General features: G+C 43.3%; 1 protein-coding gene across 1 annotated transcript in view; it reads right to left on the bottom strand.

Annotated features, from left to right (window-relative positions):
- ATP10A (ATPase phospholipid transporting 10A (putative)) overlaps positions 1-26804 on the bottom strand; it is a 119958-nt gene extending 93154 nt beyond the window's left edge. The window contains exon 1 of the mRNA XM_075727802.1: positions 26362-26804. Within this exon, the coding sequence (XP_075583917.1) occupies positions 26362-26804 (443 nt within the window). The remainder of the gene's footprint in view (positions 1-26361) is intronic.
- Positions 26805-27045: the final 241 nt, after the last annotated feature.

The following is a 27045-nucleotide window of genomic DNA, read 5'->3' as shown; positions in this document are numbered from 1 at the left end:
AAATACATAGAGTACAGGACCTACTGAGCTAAGTTATCTCATATCTGCTTTATTACACAGGCATAGCCAAGTTAAATTAAACTAATGGCTTTATTAGCACTAGGCTGTATTCAGTCAGTTTTTAAGACAGCTCCTCATTTCAGAGAGAGATTCCTAATTCAGTGCCTGCGGAAGGACGCAAGATACTCAGGTTAAGTATAAGACTTCTTATCACTATAAGCAGCACTGAGGAACCCCTCTGCTGAACACCCTCTGGAAATTATGAGCATGAAGAAGAAAGGAAGTGAGCTACTAAATACAACACATAAGCATGGGCTTGTAGAGCATGGCTGGAAGAGGGCTGTGATATCCTCTGGTTAAGTCACAGGTCTAGATGTCACAGAAATTAGGACATGAGAAGCACGAGTCCTGCTCACGCTAGAGGAAGGTGTGGATGGCAATGCTATCTTGAAACACAACAGTTGAAAGTCAGCACAATTTGTTGGTAAACACAGAGATGATCCCATCATCTAGCAGGGATTTCTACTCCTCTTACCACTCTGCAGTTTGAAATACTGCCAGGGACCTCAACAGTGGAATGAAAGGGATGAGAATCTGGGCAGAGTTCAGAGAACACAAACATGGAAAGGTCTTTATGAGGAAATATAAAAATAACTAAGTGTGTTGTACTATGCATTCAAATCATCTGCAGAGATGTGATAACCTTACAAACACTGGGAGCTGTTATGTGAAAGAGGGAAAGCATATTTAGTGTGGTACAAAGGGGCACAAAGTGCAAAAGAATGAAAGTCCATTGGGTGTTTTACCTCTGGGCAGCAAATACACTAACATAGACTACTAGACTGGGACTACTAGACCAGGACTGCTGTTGTACCCAAGCAGCACAACATCCACACATGTTGATAGAAACTTGTATGTTATTCACACTTGAGGAAGGGAAAGGCTGGATAGCCCTGTGGCTCATCCCGAGCACTAGGACAACAGAGGCAGTGGTACGTTTTCCCTGTGCTGCTCTAGGAAGATACTGCAGTGGCTTTGCCTGTTCTGTGTACTGCTGGGCCAAGTTGAATGGTTACTCTCTGCAGCTCATCGCAGACTGCTCACCACTGCCTTCCTGTGATAGGCACTCCAATCGCTGGCACAACTGCTGGTGGAGCTGCTTCTTAGGTCAGGTCAGTTAAAAAAAAAAAATCCCACTATTAGAAGTGCTGGAGTTCATCTGCATCATTTTGACTGAACTGAGCTAGAAAGTGACCTTAAAAGCAGTTAAGATGAGCAGCTGAGGGGGTGGAAGAAAGTCCTGGGGGTAACCACATCTGCAGGGCTCAGCTGCAGCTAGAACAGGATGTGTAACCACACTGCTGTCCCCTGATCTATGTTGGGGAGGATGTTTCTGCTGGAGAAAGGCAGTTCTTTCTCCAAGCCTGTTCAGGCCCTCTCAGCTGAGAAAGCATCACAGTTGCCAATAACTGTGGTGGCCTGTCCACTGCCCACTAACCTAGGACCACAAACTATCTGACACTTCAATCGTTATCAGTAAATATGAAATGTTCCTTATTGTTACTAGACTGCACAGGATTAAAAAAAAAAAAAAAATCAATCAACCTCAAATAAGAAACTCTACCATGTTTCTGATCCCCTGCCTCATCCAGTATTTTACCTTAACCGAGTATGAAATGAGGAAAACAAAAACAACCTCCCTGACTCCTTCACACTCTCCAAGACTTATTTTTCTGGGGGTTTCCTTGGTACATAGCTTAAAAATGAGGTATTAAACAGAACTGCTGAGTGATGATGTCTGTCATGGACAAGCATCCTATGAAACTGCTAGTACAAACCCAAACCTGACCGGAGTGTCTCCTGCTACAGCTACTGTCTCTGAGAGCCATGACCTTTCAGCTATCCAGCTTTGTCCCTAATGCACTGCAATACCTTCAGAACGGTCTGTTAGGAGCGTAAATGAGTTTAATGAGTAGTTCCATTCTGGGAGACTGTCCCTGCCAGTATATTCTGGGTTGTGTGGTTCGTTTCTTAAACTATAATATTCCCTAGGAAAAAGAAGGACAATTCTTGGCTGCAGGGTGGATACCGAAAGGTGGTTTTCCTAAATAATAAATTAGATCAGTCTTTAAATAAGTCATCTCCTTCTCCCTGGGTAAATATTTACTCCTTCCAAACTAACACTAGGTTTATGTGTCTCCCAACAACTTTGTTTTGTTCTGGTTTTCATTAGGAGTTCTTGAGTTAGCCATGACAGAAATCTACTAGATATCTTCAGGGGATTAGAACAAAGAAACACCAAAAGAACAAAAAAAACCCCGCTTGGGCTTCTAGTTTTCAACAGAACCAGCCTCTGTTAACTCAGCAGCTAGGCACAGCACACATTTTAACGTAAGTTATTTCCCCAACATAAATGACCACTGGAACAAACTAGAAACAAGAATCTCCAAATGGAACTTAACAACTGGAAGGTAGGAGTCTGCATTTTCAGAAACAGCTGATGATTTATTAGAAATTGAGTATTAGAGAGGCCTTATCCTTCCAAAGCCCAGGGCTCCAAAAGGCTGGTGTGTCAAAGGCAGGGAGAAAAGCATTTCCAGGGCACAAGGCCCTGCTGTATATGGCATCGTCACCTGGGCTCAGGACAGAGCCCAGAGGACAGGTGTCAAACTATTAGAGAAGGGCAACAGGGAAGGACTTAGAAGGAAAAATTAAAGGGAGGGCTATTCCACAGCAAGCAGTGAATCTTAAAGATGCCTGATGGCAGACAGATTGCCATTTTCAGAAGTTTGATGTTTTTCTGGTTTAAAACAATTTTTGTTTCAAACTGTTTTTCCATAATGATTTTAGAATTTAAAAGTGTTTCATCCAGAATGAAGAACAACTTCAAGGTTTTCAGTGATCAAATTGTGGGAAAAAAGATCATTTTGTGTCCATCAAAAAGCTTTTGATTTCATTTTGAGCTTTTAAAACAATCTAAAGGTAAATCAAAGAAAAATTCCTTTTCACCCACCTCTGCTTGGTTTTCTTGGCATACAAAACAAAGCCCAGAGAGTGGCTTGATTGCCTCCATGAGAGTGAACATGAGAGGAAGAGAATGGCTACTTAACCACAAGATAAATCCTTGGACAAGGCCAAGTAGGTATAAAACTGTCCATGAAAAACTAAGGCTCGAAAGAATGTGATTTCTAAGGACTGAAGAAAGGTACAGTAGGGCACCCTTCTCATAGCAGTGGTCTGGACAAGCAGCGCAAGCACTTTAAGGCAGAGTGCGATGCACTCGGATAAGAGGCTGTTCCACAGGTAGCATGGCCAGAGCATCATGAGCCAGTTCCACCTCAGCCACGCAGTAATATATTTTCTGAAAATGAAGACCCTGACACCACAGTGAACCCTACGCAGTCCTGTGCTTCTACTGGCAGGCAAGTTTCTGTCCCCACTGAGCTCAGTAAGGCATTGACACCTATGTCTTTCCAGTGCCTAGGCAAGTGTCCTTATTTTCAAAATGCTGAGCACCAGTAATTTGAAAACGCACCATCATATGGTCAGCTAAAAGAGCACACAGGAGCTTATCATCAGGCACTGCTGTAATTCACAGCTCCCCCCCCTCTAGAGAAGAAAGGCTAACATCAACCAGAGGAACAGAAATTTGATCTTTTACCCTTGAATTTTAGGACAAACAAGAAAATTTTCTCATCTCTATATCTTCTTTCTTAATGTTGGCAACTGTAAGAGCAAATAGGCCTGGTATCAGTAGGCCTTACACACAACAAAAGCCAAGCAACAGCAACGTGAGTCAGGTTAAGTTCTCAGGAGCTTTTACGATGAGAGTTTTGAATGTAGGGTCTCTTGTTCTGGACCAAGTACAAAGCTGTATTTGTTTATCCTTTCTGCTATAGAGTGTATGCTTAGCTGAAGCAGAACAATCAGCTTGAGGAAACATTCCTAAAAAAAAAAAATGGGTTTCATTTTTTTATTATTCAAAAAAGGGGAGAAAAACAAACATGAAATTTCAGTATACGCCCGAGAGCTTTTTTTCCAAGAACGCTTGTATTTGTTATTAGATCAGTAAGTATGCTTTGCTGGCCACATCAAAGCTCTTTAGTTTATCTGTGATCAATCTGGGGTAACCTTGTAAGAAAATACCTTTTTTTTCCATCAGTTAAAAAGAGTAAGCAGGAAAAAAAATATCCTAGACATCAAACTAATCAAATTATACAGGGTTTTGGTCTCCAGCAGCTCCTTAAAAGTGATTTTGGAGAACAAAACGATCTGCTTTAAAATTACTTACAATTAGAATAATGTGCCATTTTTTTTCCTTTCAGGAAAGTCCCAGTGCTTTATCCCAAACTCACTGAAGTCACTGAGGTTCTTTGCAGTGACTTCCATGTACTTTGGAACAGGTCTCTGGTGTGTTCAGATTTCTGACAAGCAAAAGGCTGTGAACTAACCCTATGCTAGCATGGGTGGGAATGGGTTTGATTCTCACTGTGCTTAGGATATCTTGCACAATGTTTAACACTGCAAATTTCCCCCTATATTAATAGCTGATTTGCATGAAAACTAAAGGCAAAATATAGTCCTTAGCAAGTAGTGAAAAACAGAATACTGTGCTAAGGAATAAAGCAACATGTATTTATGGTCTGAAAATATGACAAATAGATTAATTTTATTTCCTTTAACTGTCCACATTACTTCTGATTCTTACACTTTTACCATGCAAAAAGAGGGAACTAATTTTGCATCCATTAGAAATAATGGGACTTGTGCTATTTGGTCCAAGTAGGAGAAGACCCTAGATTCTTTTGATGCTATTCATAATTTGGGTTGTCAAGAATGAAGTAACATTTAAATGAAGAACTTTGCTTGGTAAACTGAATAGATAATGTACAACTATGTAGGAGGAAAATCTAACCAAATCTTGAGCTTGTGGTATACCGTGAATGACAAGGATAATATTGGGTTTCTATACCATGAGTCAATTTAATTAATTAAGAAAGAGAATGATGAGAAGTGATCTGATCAAAATTTGTTAACAGCTACTCGGGGCAAGGCTTTCTGAGAGGTGAGCAGGCAAGGAAAGAACAAGATTTACTGGCTAAGAACTAAATCTAAACAAAGTTCAGATGGAAAATGATGTGCAAATTTTTCATTGTAGCATCAGGACGATTTCAAAAGGGATGTGGTGAATTTGCATTCAGATGAAATCTGTAAGACAAGGCTTTGTGCATGGAACAGCAACTTGATGCAGAAATCTTTTAAAGAAATTGCAACCTGTGCCATGAAGACAGCATAATTATCAAACAACAGTTATTTTGGTATCACTAACTGTAATCTATTTTCCATGGTGCAATGCCTGTAAATTTTTTTAGGCTTTGATCAAAGCATAAGTTTTTGTACCTGGAGTGGCCATCAATGCTAGGAACATCAAGCCCAGGCATGGAGGTCCTGAAACTACATGTGGATGGCCTTCTTTCTTCTAGTGATAGATCAGAAATAGGAAGCTGCTACTTTGTAGAAGAATGTCTTTCAAAATTCAGTTTCCTCACACCCTTTTCCCCCTCTTAATTAGGAATGCAATAGTTAAATTAGGCATTTGTAGATTGTGATTCGCAGAATTACTGGGATGCCTCTGCAATCTGAAAGGTTAGAGCAGCTTTCTTTCAAAACACCTGTGGTGTTATTACTGGAAATAGTGCTTTTCTACAGCAATTCACACCCTAATCACTTCCCATCTGAGGCATGTCTGACTATCACTGTTATTCCTCAAAAGCTGTAATGAGAATGAAGCACAGTGTGAAAACAAAACTTTTACAGATAGTTGGAACACTTCCATTTTCTGTTCATTTGTTTGGTGTCTTTTTTTTCCCCCCAAGAGAAAGCAATTGAAAGCAATTAAGTACTCTTTGGAGGAAAGAGGCTTTCCTCATCATCCTTACCTGCTGAGTAAGGATCTCTCTATTTGAGGCATGCTGCACAGCCCTCGTTAAAGAAAACATGCACCTCAGCCCTTCCTACAAGTCTGCTCAGGTTGTATTTATAGAATAAACTTACGGCTTCTCACCCTGAAGAAACACCAAAAACCTCTTTTGTTCATTATCAAATGGTCTGGAAATAAACAATGGGGTGACAGCAGTAAGTGTGGTAACAGAGTGATTGAGTACATCTTTTTTTTCAGTAGAGTGCACTAAATTAGATTTTGTCCACTTGTTATATTTCTGATGTTCCAAAATTGCACAAAAAGGTGCTCAGGCAACAACTCAGCTGGGACGGATCAAAAGAGCTGAACTGGAAAGGTTCAAACAAGCAGACTCTCTCGTAGTCTTTGCAGTTTGAAGCAAGCTTCAGTCACAAATACTAGACATCGGAAAATTTACCATTTCACTTTGCATAAGTGATAGCAGAGGTTTTTGAAGTTTGTTGTATTTTTTACGTGCAAGCATTTTTCTACTGAAGTACAAATCCAGCATTTTAAGCCTACTGACAATAAGCTTGTTTTTACTTTTCACAGAACCTACGCGTAATGCCTCCCGCATCTCCTGGAATTTGTAGATGCAGGTGGAAAACTACTGCTGGGTGCATTTCAGGAGAAAATGTCCAAGAGTACACAGGCAGACTGTCAGAGCTGGGGAAGGGAACAGGCTCCAACACTGCTGAGTCCCAGCATTCATTCCTATACCTGAACTGCTGTAGTCCAAAGCTCTTCTATAGGCCTGGTAGGAAAGATGTCCTTCATTTTTAAAGTTTAAATCTTGTACATATGGCTCATTTTTCTGGGTTGGTTAATAACATGCATATTCCATTCTGAAAAATACAACTGCTCCTTCTTTTCCCATCTTATTTATAAACTTGCCCTCCTTTCTCCCCCTCCCCCCTGCCCCATGAAGAACAAAACAGAAGGAGAAAACTGAAGGCTTGGAAAGAGGCAAAAAGATGTCCCACTACGACCAAAAGAACCTAGAGAAAATCACACTGGATGTAAATTTTCCATTTCTGTGTTTCTTCACAAAACAATATATCTCTGTCAGCTCTTTAGCAATCTCTCTTTCCCTTCTACATAAAGCAGAACATTTGTATTGTTCAAAATCGCCTAATGTTTACAAGATTATTATAGAGGTACAGAAGACAGCATGGGCAATGGGCAGACTCTTAGAATTACATAACATTTTCAGACATCTTCCCATTTTATGGAAGATACCATTCTGCAGAGATGTCAATGCTACTGAAAATGGAAAAGCATTTAAAATGCCTATATATCGGATAGGGGAATGCTTCCTGTAGCATCATCAACATCTTTGCCAGAAAGACTTTAGCACTGACTATTCATAAATTTCAACTTCTTAATTATGGATGACTATAAATAGCATTTTGGTATCCCAGTTTATGTAAGAAAACCTGAGTACTATTCAGGAAACGTAAAGTCTCCCAAGTCATTTTTTAAAAGGATACCATAAAGGGTTAACCTAACATCTTCCTTCTGGCAGTAGATCTGAGTGGACTCAGATATGTCCACAGTTTTTGAAAGTCTGTGTGTCTTGGGTGAGAGTGGTGGCAAAGGTACACAGGCAGAAAGGCTCCATCCACGGGCAACACGAGGTTGGTGTTAGAGGGCTCCCTTGGCACCATGCTGGCACAGGGCTGGGGACGGCCTGGGTCTGGACTTCTGGCTTGCTGCTGGGTTTGCTAGCTCCTGTCACACTTGACAGGAAAAGCAAAGTCTCTCCGGTGAGAAATGAAGCATGACAACTGTTAGAAAAACAGGAGATGCACTAAAAAAATTACAGGAGTTTTGACAAAATTGGGCCTATAATGGAGCACGGGATTTGGTGCTGATGAGCAGCTTAGTGATACACACAGCACGATGAGAAGAGCTCCTTCTGAGAGAACACATCCCTGGCTTGTATAAAGGAATAGAATAGCAGTAATTAGGCTTAAAACTCAGTAACATTTAGGCTAAAATTCGCAACAAAGTTTGATATTTACAACAAAGTCAAACAAGCAGGTGACGGGTCTGTTAGTATGATTCAATTTTCTTATCATCAGTACAAAGGTAAAATACTTTCCTGTTAAGACCACCTTTACGCACATCCACATCCACCCTCCTGGTGAGACAATGTTTTCATTTCACCTTATTTCAGCTGTCCAGATGTGAGGGATCTCATCTGCCCTATTTGCCTAGATGTCTCCACAGCAGATGGCAAGGCGGGTGAGGGCACTTCTGGCGGGTGATTCTTCGCAGCAGAAGATGGATGGGACAAACAGCTCTCTGGAGATGCCCATCTTTCTGCCTAGGCTAGTGAGGAGGTCTAAGAGTTTGGTGGGACTGAATGCCTAATATCCAAAGAGCTGAAGCCAAGCAAGACAAATCTCACGCTGCTCTAGATGGTTTCAGAGAACACCAAGCAACTTCAGCAGTTTAAAGGAAGTTTGGCTGGTGGATACAGAAGGTGATAAATGCCTTACTCTCACCCCTTCTGGGAATCCCATCTTTCCCTCTGATCAGATACTCATGTGGAAGTCCTTTATTCTGCTGCATAGAATCACAGAATCACAGAATGGTTTAGGCTGGAAGGGACATTCGAAGACCACCTAGTCCACCCCCACCCTGCCATGGGCAGGGGCATCTTTCACTAGATCAGGTTGCTCAAAGACCCATCCAGCCTGACCTTGAACACTTGCAATGATGGGGCACCCACAACTCTGGGCAACCTGTTCCAGTGTCTCACCACCCTCATCATAAAAAAATTTCTTCTTAATGTGCAATCTAAATCTTTGAGTTTAAAACTGTTGCATAGTCCAGTCTTAGGGAAGGTAAGTGAACACAGAATTTGGCTTAATTAGCTTATTAGCACATCCTTCAAACAAGTTTTCCAAAAACACACACCCCATTTTTAGTCTGATGACATAAGTGATCCTAATGTCTAGGTGTTTGCAGAACTCCTCATTACCTACAGTAAAAAAACCTATGAGACATGAGAAAAGTTTCTCACCTTCTGAAATATTTTCAGAATAAACCTGCTAAAGACAGTTTCAGTATTACCCTTTTTTGCTTTGAAGTCTTTTTTTCTGTTTGACCTTTGGAACAAATATTTCACAGGATTATTTGTAGCTAAGGAACATGATAGAGAACTTGGAATATTCTGTCTTTCTGCCCATAATTTGTTACTGTATAAACTTTTTTGTTCTGTGTTGTTCCTTTCTTTCTAAATTCTTCCACCTCTACCAGCTAACAACTATTACTGTGCAGTAACATTTTTTCAGTAAAGAGGCATTTTCTGAAAGTGGTTATTTCTGCATGTGGCACCTCCAGACGTTGTGCTTTGTCTTAACTAAATACCCAACTTTTTTCTGGGGTGCCTGACAATGCCCCTTTAAAATCTTTTTTATTTCAGAGTTTCTCTGAGAGTCATGGGAGAAGTAGAGAAATTATAATCCATTTACCACAGTACTGTGGGGACTAATCAGTTCCTTACAGATGGTCGATACAGATTTCTTTATAATTGAGTCTGTAGTTTTTCCATAACTTATTTGTTACTCCATTTAAAGAGATTTTGAAATCAGATCACTAATAACCCAAAAATCCAAGGAAAAAAATAAAACCCCAAGCTTTTCCACATGAGACAGCTGCTTTGAAAATCCCTGAAATGAGAAAACCAAGACATTGAACTCCCATTCAGTTTTAAAGTGAAGAAAATCACAGTAAAGACCTTTTTTAAAAATCCCAGTTCAAACCCCCAAAACCCTGTGAGAAAAATCATGATGTTCCCCTTTTGTAGACTGTGACTTTGACCCACAGAAAGGGTTACAGAACTTGCTCAAGATCCCATTGAAGACCCTGGTGAAGATCTGCTGACTCCCTGCGTGTGTGTTTAAGATTCAATGCTGTCCTCTTTCCCAAAATGCGTGAAGGCCTTTCAACATTTCAACAAGACACTAGACCAAACAAGAAAAGAAAAAAGGGGGTAGGAGGGAACACGACTCTAGTATAGAGTTGGGATACCCCAACAATGGGATATTGAACAGCGCTCTGGATGAAGAGGAAGGATACGGAAAGCACATCTTCATTCACCGATGTCCTTAAAGCCCTGACTTGGGGAGGATATAGCTTGCCTTGGGACTGCTGACTTTCTCTTACCAGTGATGTTCTCATCTTGTTGCAGGGAGAGTTCATGCGCTTGTGAAGTAAAACTAGTCTGTCATGACATAGAAAACTGTCCATCAAAAAAGAAATCAAGGCTGAATGTAAATCAAAACCATCGCAGAGCCCCAGTCTCCTCCCAGGGTTCATTTCAAGGCCCAGTTATAAGCACTAAGTTCATTTTTCTGGCATTAGAGGTCAGAACCACATTCGTCTTTTGCCCTATTTTTTAATTTATCTTAACATTGGTCTTATCTTAAGTGGCCTTCTAATAATCAAATTTTGCCTATTTTTCTCCAGTTGTCTCTCCCATAGCTGACCTCTGCAGTACTAACTAAAAAGCCATCAGTTCATTGATCTTGCAGACACAATGTTTTGTCCACAGCAGCTGGTAAGAAGCACTCCTCTTAGAAAACATGTAAGCAGGAAATAAACTCAAGAATGCTGATGCAAAAAATAACTTGTTTTGGCAAGTTCAAGTATTTTGTGCATGTATATCTGCAAGGTGTTGGTAGCAAAGCTAATTTCCATTTAATCCTAAATATTGCAGAAGAATAACCAAAACAAAACACAATACCCCCAAATACCAGTGCTTGCCAAGTGGGAAAAAAACCCAAACCATGCTGGTAGAAGAAAAATATTTACTTGCCAGCATCTAAAATTATTATGGGTATTAGAGAGCATTTAAGAAAATGCCTTTTAAAAAACCTCTGAAGTGTTCTTTTAATGACTTGAAACAGAAGACAGAGCCAGTGCTACTGATCCATGAAGTCTGGCTCTGTTCTTCCCTCCCCTAGCAGGCTGAATTAAGGACCACGTGTACTACCCTTGCAGGCTGATCTCTTTGTCAACTATCAGCCTTCTCTGTACTATGAGAGTTCAAAGCACAACTTCAGAAGTAAAGCACCTCCCCTGGAAACATAAGATCAGAACCAAAGGTTTGAGCTGGCCAGAGCATAATCTCAGGTCACAAAGGAAAGACTGGACTTCCATGTTCTTGGCTATTGTGCATTGCCTGCTTTCAGTACCATGAAAACACTGTGGTTATTTTGGCCATCAGTTTCTAGACTCTTGGGAAGCCTGCAGAAAAAGACCTACCTCTGCTTTTGTAATGGTTACCCATTTGGTGGCTGTTCACTGTCTATTATTCAGAGGTTTCTTGGTATACAGCACAGTTATGCAAAATAGACAGCTGTCCTGGCGTACAAACTGCTAACTTGCTAAGTGTGAAGTCACATCTTCTCTTGACAAGACAGCAAAACTGTCACTCTGGTCATTTTCTCCTTGTACCCATCCTGTGGCAAAGCAAACTAACTGATGTTTAAAATGCCCTCTACTTCCTTACGGAGAAACGGCTATGGCTCCGCTTGTAAACATTTTAAGACTTACTAAGCTCCCAATCATCTTTTTAATACTTTCCCAGTCCAAGGACTGAACATTTGATGGTGCTATCTACAGCTGTAAACATTTTAACCTCAATATTTCTTCTTGATTAGAACGCATATGTAAACCAGGCTCACAGAGTCCTCCGAGGTGCAACATAATCTTGAAACTCAAGTTGGAGACATTTGAACCAATTGCTGTACAGCCAGCTTTCCACTCAAAGCAGTATGACTGTAACGACGCATTACGTGCCTCACGCAGACTAGCTAACAAGCCTTCCTGAGCAGCTTGGAGACACTAATCTGAGCAAAGTTGCTTTGGGCTCTGCCCAAACCGACACACCAGCCTGCCACAGCGCCAACACAGACCTCCTTGCTGGGCAGCATAAATGTCCCATTGAGTTCCCTACACAAATCACCAGGGATTGCCCTTACAACAGGGACAGATGCAGACAGACATGAAGTATGAAAGCCAGTGTATTTTAAGGCCATGGGAGGTGATCCCATACATCATATGGAGGGCGTCAGATTGACCAAAGGAAGGTCTGACTTGCAAAAAGGGTCTTATTTTAGAAAGCCAGGGGAAAACTCATGGCTCAAAGAGAGTTCTGCTGCTGACTTCAAGCAGGGTAAACATTACTCTGGAACATGAACTGCCTACGCTGCTGTGGCACCGACAGGTTACTTTTTTGATGCTTTGGAAACTCCTAAGAATGTTGTGCTCCCTTCCTAAGAATTAAAAAGCAGCTTTTTCACTTAAGTTCTCAGTAAAAATGGATTCAGATGGCAGAAATACGGTAGAAGGATAACAACTTGCAATAGCACTTGTTTACGTCTGCTTCACTTGAGTATCTTAAACCTAAATCCAGCTTGTTTAATTTGCCTTTCAACCCTGACTCATGAGTCTTCTGGTAATTTGATCTGTGCTGATGTGGTAGATCACACCTATTATACACGTGTCTCAAAAAAACCCAGGTGTTTTGACAGGGTTCTATTTTTTACAATTTACTCCATGTGGTGGGTTGACTCTGGCTGGATGCCAAGTTCCCACCAGAGCCGCTCTATCACTCGCCTTCTCAACTGGACAGGGGAGAGAAAATAGAACGAAAAGCTCATGGGTCAAGATAAGGACAGGGAAATCACTCAGCAATTACCATCATGGGCAAAACAGACTCAACTTGGGGAAAATCAGTTTAATTTATTGCCAGTCAAAACTGAACAGGGTAATGAGAAGCAAAACCAAATCTTAAAATGCCTTCCGCCCACCCCTCCCTTCTTCCTGGGCTCAACTTCACTCCCAGTTTTCTCTGCCTCCTCCTCCCCTGTGGCGCAGGGGGATGGGGAATGGGGGTTGTGGTCAGTTCATCACACGTTGTCTCTGCTGCTCCTTCCTCCTCAGGGGAGGGCTCCTCACACTCTTCCCCGGCTCTAGCGTGGGGTCCCTCCCAGGGGAGACAGTTCTCCACGAACTTCTCCAATGGGGGTCCTTCTCACGGGCTGCAGTTCTTTACAAACTGCTCCAGCGTGGGTCCCTTCCATGGGGTACAGTCCTTCAGAAGCAGACTGCTCCAGCGTGGGTCCCCCACAGGGTCACAAGTCCTGCCAGCAAACCTGCTCCAGGGTGGGCTCCTCTCTCTCCACAGGTGTCACAGCCTCCTTTGGGCACATCCACATGCTCTGGCGTGGGGTCCTCCCCGGGCTGCAGGTGGATATCTGCTCCACCGTGGACCTCCCTGGGCTGCAGGGGCACAGCCTGCCTCACCATGGTCTTTACCACGGGCTGCAGGGGAATCTCTGCTCCGGTGCCTGCAGCACCTCCTCCCCCTCCTCCTTCACTGACCTGGGTGTCTGCAGGGTTGTTCCTCTCACAGATTCTCACTCCTCACTCCAGCTGCAGTTTGTGTCCCTGGTTGTTTTTTTTCCCCCCTTCTTAAATACATTACCACAGAGGTGCTACCACTGTCGCTGATGGGCTCGGCCTTGGCCAGCAGTGGGTCTGTGTTGGAGCCGGCTGGCGTTGTCTCTATCGGACACAGGGGAAGCTTCTCGCAGCTTCTCACAAAAGCCACCCCTGTAGCTCCCCCCTCCTCAAAACCTTCCCACACAAGCCCAGTACACTTCCTCACCCAGAGTTACTCAGGAAACACTGCTGCATTAACTGCCAGTAATGGGAATCACAGTTAGGATCCATTTGGTCACAGTTAAACTGACATAACACCCCAAAATTAAGGGTAGTCATGCAATTTGCATCTGCATTTAGTGAACATTCTTACTGGCTTTTTTCAGTCTAAGGACAGTAAATTAGAGCAGGGTGCAGGGTCCCAAACTCCCACCAGCTGTGCCCCATCCACAAACAGAAAACTGTTCATCATGTGAATTTGGCGGCGTTTGAGCTGACAAGCCCTGCTACGAAATAGCACAGCAGTAATGGCCCATATTGCTTCCAGAGCAGCAAGCACCTCTGCATGGTGCTCTGAAGGTATTTAGATACACCAGTTGGGACAACCCTGCTTCATGCTGAATGTGTGCTGTATAAACACACTTTTTACAGCTGAGAGTTTTAAGGACTGGCATTCATGTAACCAACTGCGTAGGAAGTCCCACTTAAAAAACAAAAAAGTCTCTTTTTCTGGGCTTTGCTTCTTACTTGAGTTATACTTGGGCTAAAAGATGAACAGACTAAGCTTTCTAAATTCTCACAGTTTCCCACTGTGTACTGCATACCACCTTAGCACTCCCACTAAATATGTACAGATGTGTAGCACAGTAATAAAAATTACAGGGAACACTGGAGACCCTTCCTTTGCAGACGATATTTTCATATTGTATATGATCTCCGCTGTGGAATCTAACTGTAACTAATGAGTTACAAAAGCAGGTCAGAAAAGAGTTAGACATGGATGAGGAGACCTCCCACAGAAGTGCTGGACATCTGGATGTATATTCAGTAACTGGAAAAGTAAGAACTCCGCTCCCAAATGATCAGCCATCAGGTTTGCATGTAGTTTGAATACTCCTTGACTAGCTGGGGCAATGCACCATTGGTCTTAACCACTTCTGTAGATGTGGCTGTGTTTCTAAACTTTCTTCCAGTGACAAAGAGTGCAGAACAAGTATTGTATTTTTCTTGCTTAAAACTTTTTGGTAGGGTGCAGCACCATCAACACAGGCATGTTTTCTGTAAATGTGGATAGTGGTTAAAAAACAAAACAAAAAACCCCTAAAACCTTTCTAGAAATTGCTGAAGAGAACGTTATTATGACCAAGAGGCTGGATTCACTGCACAAAATAGCTATTTCTAGTGATGAAGCATAAAGGTTAAACAACTGAGGACAAGATTGCCAGATGTAAAATGGAAAGTTTCCAATTTAGGAGCAGCAGAGGAAGAACATGAATTAATATGCAAGGACCAAATTAGCAGTAGAAAAATCCTCCAAGCCAAACCAAATGCCATTGAAAATAAACTCAGGAACTCTCCTCCTTCTCTTCTGCTCCCTGAATTCCAAGGAGGATTGAGTTTAGAATAACCATGGGGAATTTTAGAGAAATCTTACACTAAAATGCTGAACGAAGGCTTTAAAAGGTAGAGACACTGTATGTGCTTAAAAGACACTATTTCTGCCTTGCTAGATTCTTCTTCGGTACTTCTGTCTGAAAAAAGAATAAATGTTTTGGACTTAAGCTTTCTCAAGAGTTTTATCTTTAGTGAGATTGGTAATGATTCTTTAACAGTTTTGAAACTGAGGTAATAACTGATAATTTCTACCTGGCTTATTAACTGGAAGAAAAACCAAACACAAAAAAAACCCAAAATAGAAAACACATCAACAACCAAACACTAGGCAAATATATAAAATCCACTGGTCATTGACTTTTCATCCTAGACTACATTTCAATGCTGGCTTTGTTAGCAATACGTACAGCGATACACTGTCAGGCTGGGGATCCTATGCTGCAATATTCTTTGGCGGATAGGTCTTACAGGTCTTACACACATTTTTCTGGCATGAACTGGCAGATGTCCCACTCCAGAAAGAAAAGCTATTTCATTGCTAATAAGTCAATAACACGGTAGGACTTAAAAAGTAGAGTCCACTGTGGTATTCCTCAAACTGAGGGGTATCATGGATTGTTCAGTCCATGACAAAGGCTGTTATGGACTTAAGTTGGACTCCTGGAAAATGGGTGCGGCAGATTAAACATCAGCACCAGTAGACTGATGGGTGGCTTAGCTGTGGTGCAGCTTTTCTGCTGAACTTGCATTTTGGAAAGCTCCCACAGGATCTGACAGAAATAGGAGCTCCCACACACAACCATGATCCTGTCACAAAAAGCAGACAGACACAGGGAACTGCACTGAGAATAAATGAGAGACATGTAAGAAAAACCCGATAGGAGACAGTACATTTAAGCCTGAACAATCAGGAAGAGCAGAGCGTCAAATGCTGCAATCAGATGAACACAGCTTAGGACTTACAAGATAGCAAACAGTGGCATGACATCTTCTGGTGCTGCACCTCTTACATGGCTACATGGTATACCTGCATGTGCCTATGCTCCCATATGGACAGGCACTAAAATTCCAGCATAGAAATTGGCAACCAAGGGTAAATCAGTGATACTCAAAATGAGCAGAGCAATTTGACCACTGATCCCTCTGATTTGATCCCTGATCACCTAGCAATATCCCTTGCAGGTTTTAACATCTGATCCTACTGGACATAAAACATAATCCCAACAGCCATATGTGATATTTGTGAGACACCTGACAGTGAAGCTCCACTTTCACTCTTGTAACAGCCATGATTATGTCAAAACACACAGCTGCCCTCTGCATTTTAAAAGACACAATTTGCAAAGTGGTTTTAGCTGACCTAATATTTAGATACACCCAAACACAAGAAAGCAGAATTAGGAACCTCCTACCTTACGTTTCAACACTCCTCCCCAAAAGCTGCATCTGAGGTTAAAGAGCAAATAACATCCCAAAATACCAAATTCCTCACATTATATGGGCAGCCTGAAAAACTCCACAGAAATGCAAATGTAATCAGTTATTCAAAGAGGAAAATTATTTATTGATAACAACTCATCTCTTACATTGTTCCTCAGCACTGAGATAAATTATATAAATACATTTCACAAGCGTGAACAGCATGCTAATGGCTAATGCTGAAGGCAGAATGTGGCAGGATATGAAACAGTGGATACTGGGTTATCCCCTTCACCTGACAGGTGAACATACTTGCATCTGTGATTCCAAAGTGTAGTTCTTAAATAAATCATTAAATATATTCATCAGGACAGCCTACTCTTCTACAGTCCAAAAATCATATGGAGCATTAACAGGAATTAAAATCTATCCCTTCTGAGTTTACTAATAGGATTCATCTTACCTGAACTTAGCTGTATAAGCAAGTCATCTAGTTCAGCTTCACCTGTATCATCACTGGAGAAAGGTAAGGACCCCCTAATTCAAACTAACCTAAGGTAAGTGTCTCAAATAAACTGGAAGGATTTCCCCTTTCCCCCCAAACTGTTCAGTGCTCTCCACTGATTGTGGCACAAGTGTAGATGACTTGGTCAGACTGGACACATACCTTTTAGCTAAAAGAAATGTGAAATAAATCTCACCTCATGTCCCAGAAAGAACCTGACAAACTCCTTCAGGAAATACCCTTGTCAGGTCAGACAGAACCTAATTAGCACTTGAGAGGGTTTCCTGCCAGCCAGCTACAATCAGGAGCTTGCTACTGTTTACAGGGAAGACAACTGATGGCATACACAGAAGAGTTAAGATGCAAATCAGCCTATCAGGAGACAGGCACTGCTATCCAAGCATCTCTGATAAAATATGAACATATGATAGTGAAGGAACGAAGATCAAAATGCTCTCAAGTGTGCAGATAAAAACAATATATGTCTTTATTCTGGTAAACTGTATAAGATCAAGCTTTTGCTTCACAGCTTTGTAGGTGTACATAAAAGAGGGAAGTATAGCAAGGGGAAGCTGACCGTGAGAACATGGGAATTCTAAAGGGAGAAAAAGAAAATATAGAAGGCATCTGAACCCCCAAATATAAGTGTGGGCCCACACAAAAATAATGCACTACAACTGCAAGATCAGACTTACGTGGATTAGATTTGATTTCTTATAATCTACTTTTGCCCCAAACAGATTACTTCTTTCTAATGTACTTACTGAACTTCCTGCATCTTCCAGGGTTTGGCTGCTAAATCTGCCTGCTAAAATTTGTCCACTGGCATCTCTTCTAAGGCATCTTACTCCATGTCTGGATTTTGAGAGATTCTGAACATGCCCACAGTTTTATTTAGGTGACTGCTGTTCAGCACTTCCTGCATTGGCCTCAGTGTTTTGGGAGATTTCACAACAACTTGCCCAACAACTTGTTAGTGAACAAACAAAATCAGCTAACATTGCCAAAACAGGCATATTCAGGTTGTTACTGGAAGGCAGGAAGGTGAACAGACAAGGGGCAAGCATATAGGTATATGGCTGTCCAACCTAGAAAAAGCCTAGCCAGCATAAGATAACATACAAAGGTAGAGAGCTATGGTTACAAATGCTGTCACTTCGTAATGGACTTTCTCTCCAAAAGGTCAAAACTAAAACCTCCATCAAAACCACAGAAATACCAAATATTCTGCAATAGTGTTCACACCCTCAGTGTTAATGTAATAGCAGCACAGATACATAAGAACCAGAGTGCAGTTGTCAGTCAAACATTTAAACTCTTCCTTGAAATAGGTCAGTATTTCCAGGCAACCAGAACATAAAAACAAAACAAGTGATCTCCATGCCTATTATAACAAATCTCCAGCAGAGTCTGGGTTTATGAAATGACTGGGCACAATGCAAATGTTGGTCTCTGGAGAGACTGGCCTACTTGGTCACTCTAGAGAAATTGTGACCAGACAAGAATAAAATTGTAATAAAATAGCAGAGGAGATGGCAGATGTTTCCCACCCCTAAAATGCATACCTTGCCCCTGAAAATGCATGCCATGCCAGTTCAGGACTGTCCTTTGACCATACAATATGGCCTTAAGCATGTAGGCTGACCACAGCAGAGACCTTCACCCGCAACACTCTCAAAACAGAATAAAACATTGCTCCTGTTGGAGCAAAGAACTAGGTGGTAGTTTGCCAGCTCATAAGGGTTAGATATCCTCAGCAGTTCACAGGACAGAACACCCTATTAGCTGGGTAGCTAGCAGCTTTCTATGGATGGGCTGTGTAGCTGTATCCTAGAAACAGTAAAAGAGAGAAAGTTGTTCTCAGCTTACATCTTGCACACACTGAAAGCTCTTAGTTTGAACTCCCCTCGTTCCCACTTCCTGGACATGCAGTAAAGATTAAACCAACTCATTCAGAAACATGCAGGTCATCTTCCTCAAACTACATCTAAGGCTTGCTGTACCAAATCTTTCAGAATCAAAGATATATTTGCATATGTACGTTTCCTCAGCTGAGCTCAATATTACGGCCACTCAAGCTCCTGGAACAGGATGACACTGTTATGCCCTCTGCACCTCCTTCCCCCTCCACACCACCACAAGCACCTACCTAGGAAAAGCTATAAGCTAGCACCTTTCATACATTTGTGTTGTGGCTGCATTTTGGATGTGGGTCAACTTTTGTGCTTGACATATATCAGAGGAAGCTGCTGCCCATACCTATGCGCAGTTATCAGTAAGAGGTCAGTGTCCTGGCTTTTAGCATGGAGTCAGCTCCACACTTTGTGATTATGCCATTCACTGAAATGCGCTCTCCCTGGCCCAGTGCGTGGAGACTCCCACTGTCTTGCTTCCACGTCCTGGTGAGACAAGGTCAGGCAGAGTGTATTGCTGCAGGGTAGCAGCAGGGTTTGGATCGTGTTTCTGGTGCAGATCTCTTCTGGGTACAAACATGACCAGCCACTAACATAGTTGCATTAGTGCCAGCTACCACGTGAAAACACTGAGGCTGAAGGTAAGCCATGGAAACTGCTTCGCCTCCCCAACTATGTGAAGTGAAACAAATTCTTCTGCTTTTCATGAACTTAATTGCTCTCAGTAAATGTGGTTGCTAAAACCAAGCCTGCACAGCGTAAATCCTGCAAATTGGGCATAACCCTGAAGCTGTGCATTTGGCTTGCCAGCTGCATTGCCCTTACTGTGTATATACACAAAAGGTCCACATACCCAAAAGGCCTACTGTTGCAGGGGGAGAGGAGAGGCATCTCTTAGACTGCTCTTGGGCAGAGCAACTACCCTGCAAATGGGGAGCATGCTGGATTACACGGCTAGGGGCAATTTGGCACTTGGACTTCTCCTGCTGCTGCATCAAGGTAGGCAGCCTGTCCATCCAAAAAGGTTGTGTAAGCCTGGACGAAGCATCTGAGCAAGTCCTGCCCAGTGGCAGGGAGCCTCCTTCTTTTTCTATTTTCATCTTCCTTATCAGCCAACATTAGTCAGAAGAAGGAGGGAAAGCCCTATGAAGCCATTTAAGTCTTCTTCATTCCCTGGAGTACTCCAACACTCCCATAGTAAAATTAAGGCCTCCCAGACAGAGCTTGAGAGCGCTACTCTAGTAAGTACTTCTGGAGGACTGGTCTGCTAGCGGGAGGAATGCCCCGGCTAACTTATGCTATGCTAGCTAATGAGCAGTTCCATAAAACATTGATCTATACGATGGTTGTCAAGGTTTTCAGTTCTGCTGACTAGATGACACATAGAAGGTGGAATCTGGAATCACAGTATCAGGCAGAGTTGAACAATACATGCTATTCTTTCCTCTTGCATAGTTTCTTTGGAAATGTACTCTGACAGAATCAAGTAGAGCTGTTACTCTTCTTTCGGCCACCTCTAGCAATAATCATGGTCTCAATACCAACACATCAGAGCAAGTAGATCTGCGCACAAGGGAGCCACCTATACTTCTGGGCTGTGGTCTGCTCAACACAAGCTGTAGCGTCTCTCCAGAGTGCAGCACGTATCTGCAAAAATTAATTTGGGGACATTGCTACGTCTTTCAGTGGAGATTAACAGTATTTTCTTTAGCAGTTAGCCAGAGGCATGTGAAACAGCCTACCACTGCTCTCATGACATCCTATACAAACGAAAGAGGTTAGTAATGAGGCAAGCATTTTTCTTTTCCAGTAGTGAAGCTCAGGCACTTAGATAATTTGCCCTACACTGAATAGCAAATAAACTGCATACATATAGTTGGACAGACAGATGGTTCGCCAGTGCATTACAGCTGGCTACATCTCAGAAGATTAGCCCAGACATCCCTTGCTACTAGGATAAACTCTACTACTGAATGAAATCGCTCCCTATCAGCCTAACAGGAGAGCCTCTACTACATCTCCCAGTCAGCCTGGCCCAGACTGAAGTGAAGGACAAAGACACAGTAACATGAACAGAGCCACATGTCTCTGAAACTCAAGGAGGGAACACTGACTTTACCAACAGATTCAGACCGCTACTTTCTGCTTTCAGCTTTCTGTGCACCAAGCTCACTCACAGAGGAAACTGAGTAATCCCAGGTAGTTTCCTTTTGAATCACATCTAGTGACATTTGTGTTCTGGAAGGGATGAGACAAGCTTATTTCTTCTGGTAAGAAATGTCTTACCCTGCCAGTACGTTTTGGGACAAGAAGCTGCTCTCCTCTACTCACATAGTAGTGGGAGATAATCACAACCCAACTCCCCAGAGACTGGTGTTGCCAGCAAAATAAAGCACCTAAGAAGTGAAGTGGTTGCAGGGCAAGTCATCATGTCACTATTTTAGAGGCCATGAGTGGGATCTGCTGTGCCATTGTGAGGATTTGGTAACACTGCTGTATCTTTTTTGTCCAAGGCTGGAATTGCTTTCACTGGTGGGTTGACAGAGGGGAGGACGAAAGGAGCATATTTTGGAAATTGTCTGAAACACATTGCCCACATCAAACTCTCTTCTTTCCTCCCCTTGAGTTTTGCAGAAAGAAATTAACATTTAACATAAAAGAGCATGCTTTGATAGGTGCCTGAGTGCCCCATTAAACATTTTCCACACCTCAGGGGAGACAAATACCCGGTCATAAATTCCAATTTGTCATGGATTTTCTAAGTCACAGGTTGACAGAAGAAGTAGTTATCACTCTCTGATCAGTATGCAGAGACCATTACACTCTTTTGCAATACTCTTCAATGGACACAGCAAGAGTTAGAGAGTAGATTTAAAAAGCAAAGCCCTTTGGTTTTGAACATAAGGCTCCTAGAAAAATGTTAGCAGAGATTATTTCACCAACACAGCACTGAGTCAGTAACAAAATGTATTTCCCTGCTGGACCAGTGCCATTATTTGTTGTGATTGCAGTTATCACTATTCATCATCTATTTACATACCATGTATATGTATACCATACTTTGTAACAGTACACCAAAAACAAAGCCCCTGCTTAGAAGAGTTTTAACACTTCCGCTCCAGTGACAAATTCAGTTCTATCAAATATTTAACAGTGGCAGCAATGTGTGCATCCTGGAATTATTTGGAGCAAGCATTTACATGTGTGATCCACAACTCCAGCCAGAGCTGGTGAGCACTGGAGGACAGTAACTGCAAATTAAAAACCACCTTCTCATCCTCCAAGTCCAAGATAATGAAGCAGAAAAGTAACTAGCCAAACATGACTTTACCATTAAGATTACAAATTTGTAATCTCCGGCCTTCAACCTCCATCTCTGGGTGATGGATATGAGGAAGAGGAACAAAGAGAGGAGACTAAGATGATGCCAGGTTTGCGAAGGTTATGCACACAAAACAATTTTCTGCAGGGTGGGCTCTAATGCCTTTGTAACTTCCCTCCATTTAAACCAACTAAGAAAGAGTTTTGGCTGTGATCCAGCATTCCTAACTTAAGCACCTGCACTGAATCTAAATTCTAGGTGACCTGTCAAACTGTCCTCCTAAAGTAAGTGCCTAATTTCCTCTGTATTGCCAAACAGGAGAGGTGCCCTTAAAGGCCTCCAGAGAGAGGCCCTATTAACTTCTCTTTGCTAAGAAACCTCCCCTCTTTACCTATCAAGACCCTGACTACTCTTACACGCAGATCTGTAAACTCCATCACAGAACAACACAAGTCTGCAATTCTCCAGTGTGTTTCATTCCTCCACGTATGCTGCCAATTCAAACTCAACAGCTTCTTTCAGTATATTCAAGGAATCAGGTCTTTTCCTTTTCCACCATCTGACTCTAGAAAGCAGTATCTTTTGAGGGACACTCGAAAACATCCAGAATTTCTAACCGAGAGCTGTCTTCTTTCTGCGAAAAGAAGCTGCATCTCTCTTCAGCTTTTTACTTTAGGTTGCATCATCCTTTGCTGCTCTATCGTCTGATAAGTGTTGCCAACTATGAGCCACTGAGTCATTGATTCAGCAGCGGCTGTATGGGAATGGGTCATCTGAGTCCACACCACTGGGCAGGCGGGAGGAAGAAGGCCTAGTCTGCGCACCAGCTGTCAAGCAGTCAGCATAGCAGGAGAACAGTATTTTCCCCCGCATCAGATTACTGACATGATCTGCCTGCGTAGGCTGCTCCAGGGGACCTCGCAGTGGACACTGCTTGCATGCTGCTGAACCTCCTCCTGATGAGCTGGCCTGAGTAGCACTAGGCTCTGCCTACCCCTGTAGCTCTTGCATCATTAACTGCTGCTTGTATCTAACAGGGGACAGGTACTTCAGCAGCCAGGAAAGCAGCACGTGGAGGATATATGACAGAACACAAAGGATCCAACTTGCATCTTTACTTGGTCACTAAACAGCATATAATGTGAGATAGAGGGCTTTTCTCTGCTACTGTGAAGCAAAAGTCCCTGTCTCAAGTTGCTGACTGTTATAATTTGCTGTCATTTGCTGTAGTCTGTGTTTGAATGCTGTCGTCCACGTTTGAGGTGGCTCTCTTGGAGCTGTGTGGGAGGCTGGCAGGAAAGGGAGCCCATCACAGTGCAGAGGACTGCCCTGCCACTCGGATACATCCCGTCTTGCAGAAGGCCTCTTTTAGAGTTACAAAATGCTGATCAGCAAGAGAAGAGTCGCTGCTTTCTGGCAGCCCTAGGGGAGCACGGGACTGCAGCTATGTTCATTAGCCTGCCCTACGTACAGAAGCATCTCTATCGAGGACAGCATTTGCATCACAGTCTGCCTCCAGGACACAGCAAGGAAGTGGCGTGGCGTGGGGTGGGGTGGAGGGGGTGGGGGTGGGGGCGGGGGGGCGAGAGAGAGAGAGAGAGAGAGTCTGGTTTGGTCAAAAGGTGGTAAAACTGATAAAGTGATCGGCGTAAAACGGATGTGGGGAGAAAAGCTGTCATTTATTATTTCCTTATATGACATTTATACTTCAACATTTTTCCAGAAACAAAGAGTCTAAGGAAACAACGTAAAAGTCACATCCAATCACTTGCGTTTCTCCTGGCATGACATCTTTCTGAGCGAACAGCTTTTCTGAACTCAGCCCAGCAACTTTCATGACCTTGATACAAATCTCTCAATCTTGGTTCCCTGTCACTCGAGTTAGTGAGAATCTTAGTTTTATCTCCAAAAATAGCAAGTTTCTAGTCCCGTCTTGCTCACTGGGGCTGGGGGATGTTCAGAAAGGTGACTTGGTGAAGTTTAAAAAAGGCTAAAAAGGAAGAAGATGGGGCAGATTAAAAACATACACACAAATTATTTTAACCTCCTGGTTTATTTTTCTTTTTTAACTGGGAGAGAGGATCTTTTCCTCGGGACTGCTGGTAGGTAGAAATAGGTGAGCTCCTACCAGGGACTAGGCTTCTGCAGAAGGCTGTAAGGATGCATCATCGTTCAGCTCTGCTCCCAGCCAGAAAGCTGTGCCTCAACAGGTGACAGAGTTCCTAAGCTTCCACGTTCGCTGCCCCAGAGGGGTTAGGCTGACACGCGCCTTTGATGCAAAGGCAAAGGCAAACTGCTCCCAAATTAATTTGTGTAAGTGTCACTCAACAGTAATCCAAACTCTGCAGTAAAAGGAACAATTCTGACTTTTCCTCTGGCACAGCATAAGCAGTACAAAGGGCAATGCACTTTGCTGGGAGTCCCAAAAGAGCACAAGTGATATTAATCCCAAAGGTACACCTTTTCTCATAGTCATGTCTACTTTTGCAGCAGCAGAGAGGGATATGGAAACTTGCAGGGGGGAAGAAACATTCCAGAATTAATATTCCAGTACTGGTATTCGTTAATATTTTGAACAGCTTCTGCAACAGGTACTTCTTTCTTTTCAACATAGGAGACACAAGAGCTTATTTCTAAACTAATTTTGTTTGGCAAAGGCTAGATGAACCATCCTGATTAGCAATATTTTACTTAACTGCAAGAATAGTCCCTTACTAGCCCTCCTGCCACCCCATCTCCCTCAACACCAGAAGTGTTCAGAGTTAAGGACAACTACAGGCAAGCAAGGTGCTAGGCACAACCTTAGGTTAATGATGCTTATGTGTGTGATTTGGCTAGGTTATTTTTTGTTTCGTTTAAAGAAATAAGGCCATTTTACTTGTGTTCCCATGCATGCATACCCACTGGTGGGGGAATATCCCAGGGTGAGATTTCTTGTGTGCTATGAGTTTGTGAAATAACAAGCTGAGTCTGCTGATGTTGAAAACGCAGCCTATTCTGAGTTCTTTTCAGCATTTTTTTTTTTTACATGCCTTTCTTGCAATAGGAGAGTTGCTCTCTGCCTCAGTGGTTACGTCAGCCCGGAGGACCCCTCCCAGACAGCCTGTGGAATCAGAGTGTAAGCTTCTTGGCACGTGTTTAGTTGCTGTTAGACTTAGAAGCATCAGGGAGAGAGCTAAAACCTGCTCTCTTGGAAAATATGTTATTCTCTCAGTCCCCAGAAAACCTTAGCCTTAGCTACTATGAGATGACTATCTGGCAGAGAGAAAAGCAAAAGAAAAAATCTGTAAAGCCAGATTCTGAGCACATAAATGCTGGTGCAAAAGTCATTTCAGTCTGATTTACGGATCAAGGCTGCGGTCTAAATGTATAGACCAGACCATTTAAAAAAAAATCTGAAGGAGCTAAATGACCTAAGGCTCCATCCATGAGCTTTGGGAAATAGTGAAGTCACAGGGAATGATGACACTTGAGACAATAAATAAAAAGCACTCGCTTAAAAGTAAATGTTCAGTGGAAAGACTGCCTCACTCTTCAGAAAAGCAAACATAGCTCAGGCTCGCTAATTCGCATGTCATGAAACCTCACAGACCTAACTCAAAGGCAGAAGCCTCAGGCCTCTATCCTTCCTTCGCTCAGTGAAGATTTAGTAGATTAGTTGAGTGAGGTCTCACATTGCTAAAACCAAATTAATGCCTGAAACTATACACTGGTGTAACTGACCGCCGACACTGGGAAGTGTTTGCATAAAGGCTTGCAAATCAAACACTGCTTGTGACGCTTACATTCACTTTGCTATGCACTGTCCTTCCTTTAAAGCATAAATCACTAACAAGCCCGGAGCGTATGTGTAGACCTATAAAAAATGTTGCTTACTCATAAATCAGTGATTTACCGTGGGACCCCATCAATCAGAGCAGATTCGCTTTCACGTGAAGGTACAGGACTGTAGGAACTCCCATGGCTCTGAGTAAAGAGATGGGAGACACCAGCTCCAGGGGCAACTGGGAGTCTCTTCGTGCTTGGAGTGGAAACGAAAGCCCTCCACAACGGTTCTGCTCGCTGCCCCGCTTCCACACCTCCGCTCGCCCAAGCCCCCGCGGCCGGCGCGGGCCCACCGCCGGCTGCCACCGCACGCCCCCCGTCCCCGGCGCCCGCCTCGCCTCACCTGCTGTACACCAGGCACTCCATGTGGTTGATCTCCTTGTCGGAGCGGTAGCGGCTGTAATCCTCCCACAGGTCCTTGATGGCAGTGACCGCCAAGATGAAGAGCACGGGGGCCAAGGCCAGCTCCGGCTGGAAGGCATTGACGGCCGGCACGAAGTTGAGGAGCGCGATGAACACGAAGTAGACGTTGGCCAGGCGGTGGAACTGCTCGAAGAGGTTCTTGGGCAGGAAGGAGAGGGCCGTGTACTTGGTGGTCTTGAGGCGGTTGCTGGCCAGGACCGTCCTCTTGGACTTCTCCGCCTCGGCCTCAGGTAGCAGCAAGTTGGAGCGCACCAGCCGCGTCTTACTCTCCTTCTTCTTCCTCCGCCTCCTCTTCCTCTGCCTCTCCTTCCCCTCCGGCAGCACCTGGGGCGCTCCCTCTCCTCCTGCCGTGCCCTGGGACATCGCTGCCGCCCTCCCAGCCGCCCTCGCCCGGGCAGCTCCCACCGCCAGGCACGGCCCTAAGTTATCATCATCCTCCGCCGCCCGCCACGGCGCTCCTTTCCTCTTCCCCTGCGGGCTGGGAGGAGGGCTCTCTCAAACCCTCTCCTAACCGCTCTGCCGGGACCTCGCTCGCTTTCTCCTCCTCCTCCCCGACCGGGGAGGGGACGTGGGCAGGCGGCGAGCCGAGCCCTCCTCCCGCGGG

Source organism: Pelecanus crispus, chromosome 1 (assembly GCF_030463565.1).
Source record: "Pelecanus crispus isolate bPelCri1 chromosome 1, bPelCri1.pri, whole genome shotgun sequence".
Lineage (NCBI taxonomy): Eukaryota > Metazoa > Chordata > Aves > Pelecaniformes > Pelecanidae > Pelecanus > Pelecanus crispus.
The sequence above is the reverse complement of the archived record's forward strand: the minus strand, read 5'-3'. Positions and strand labels throughout refer to the sequence as shown.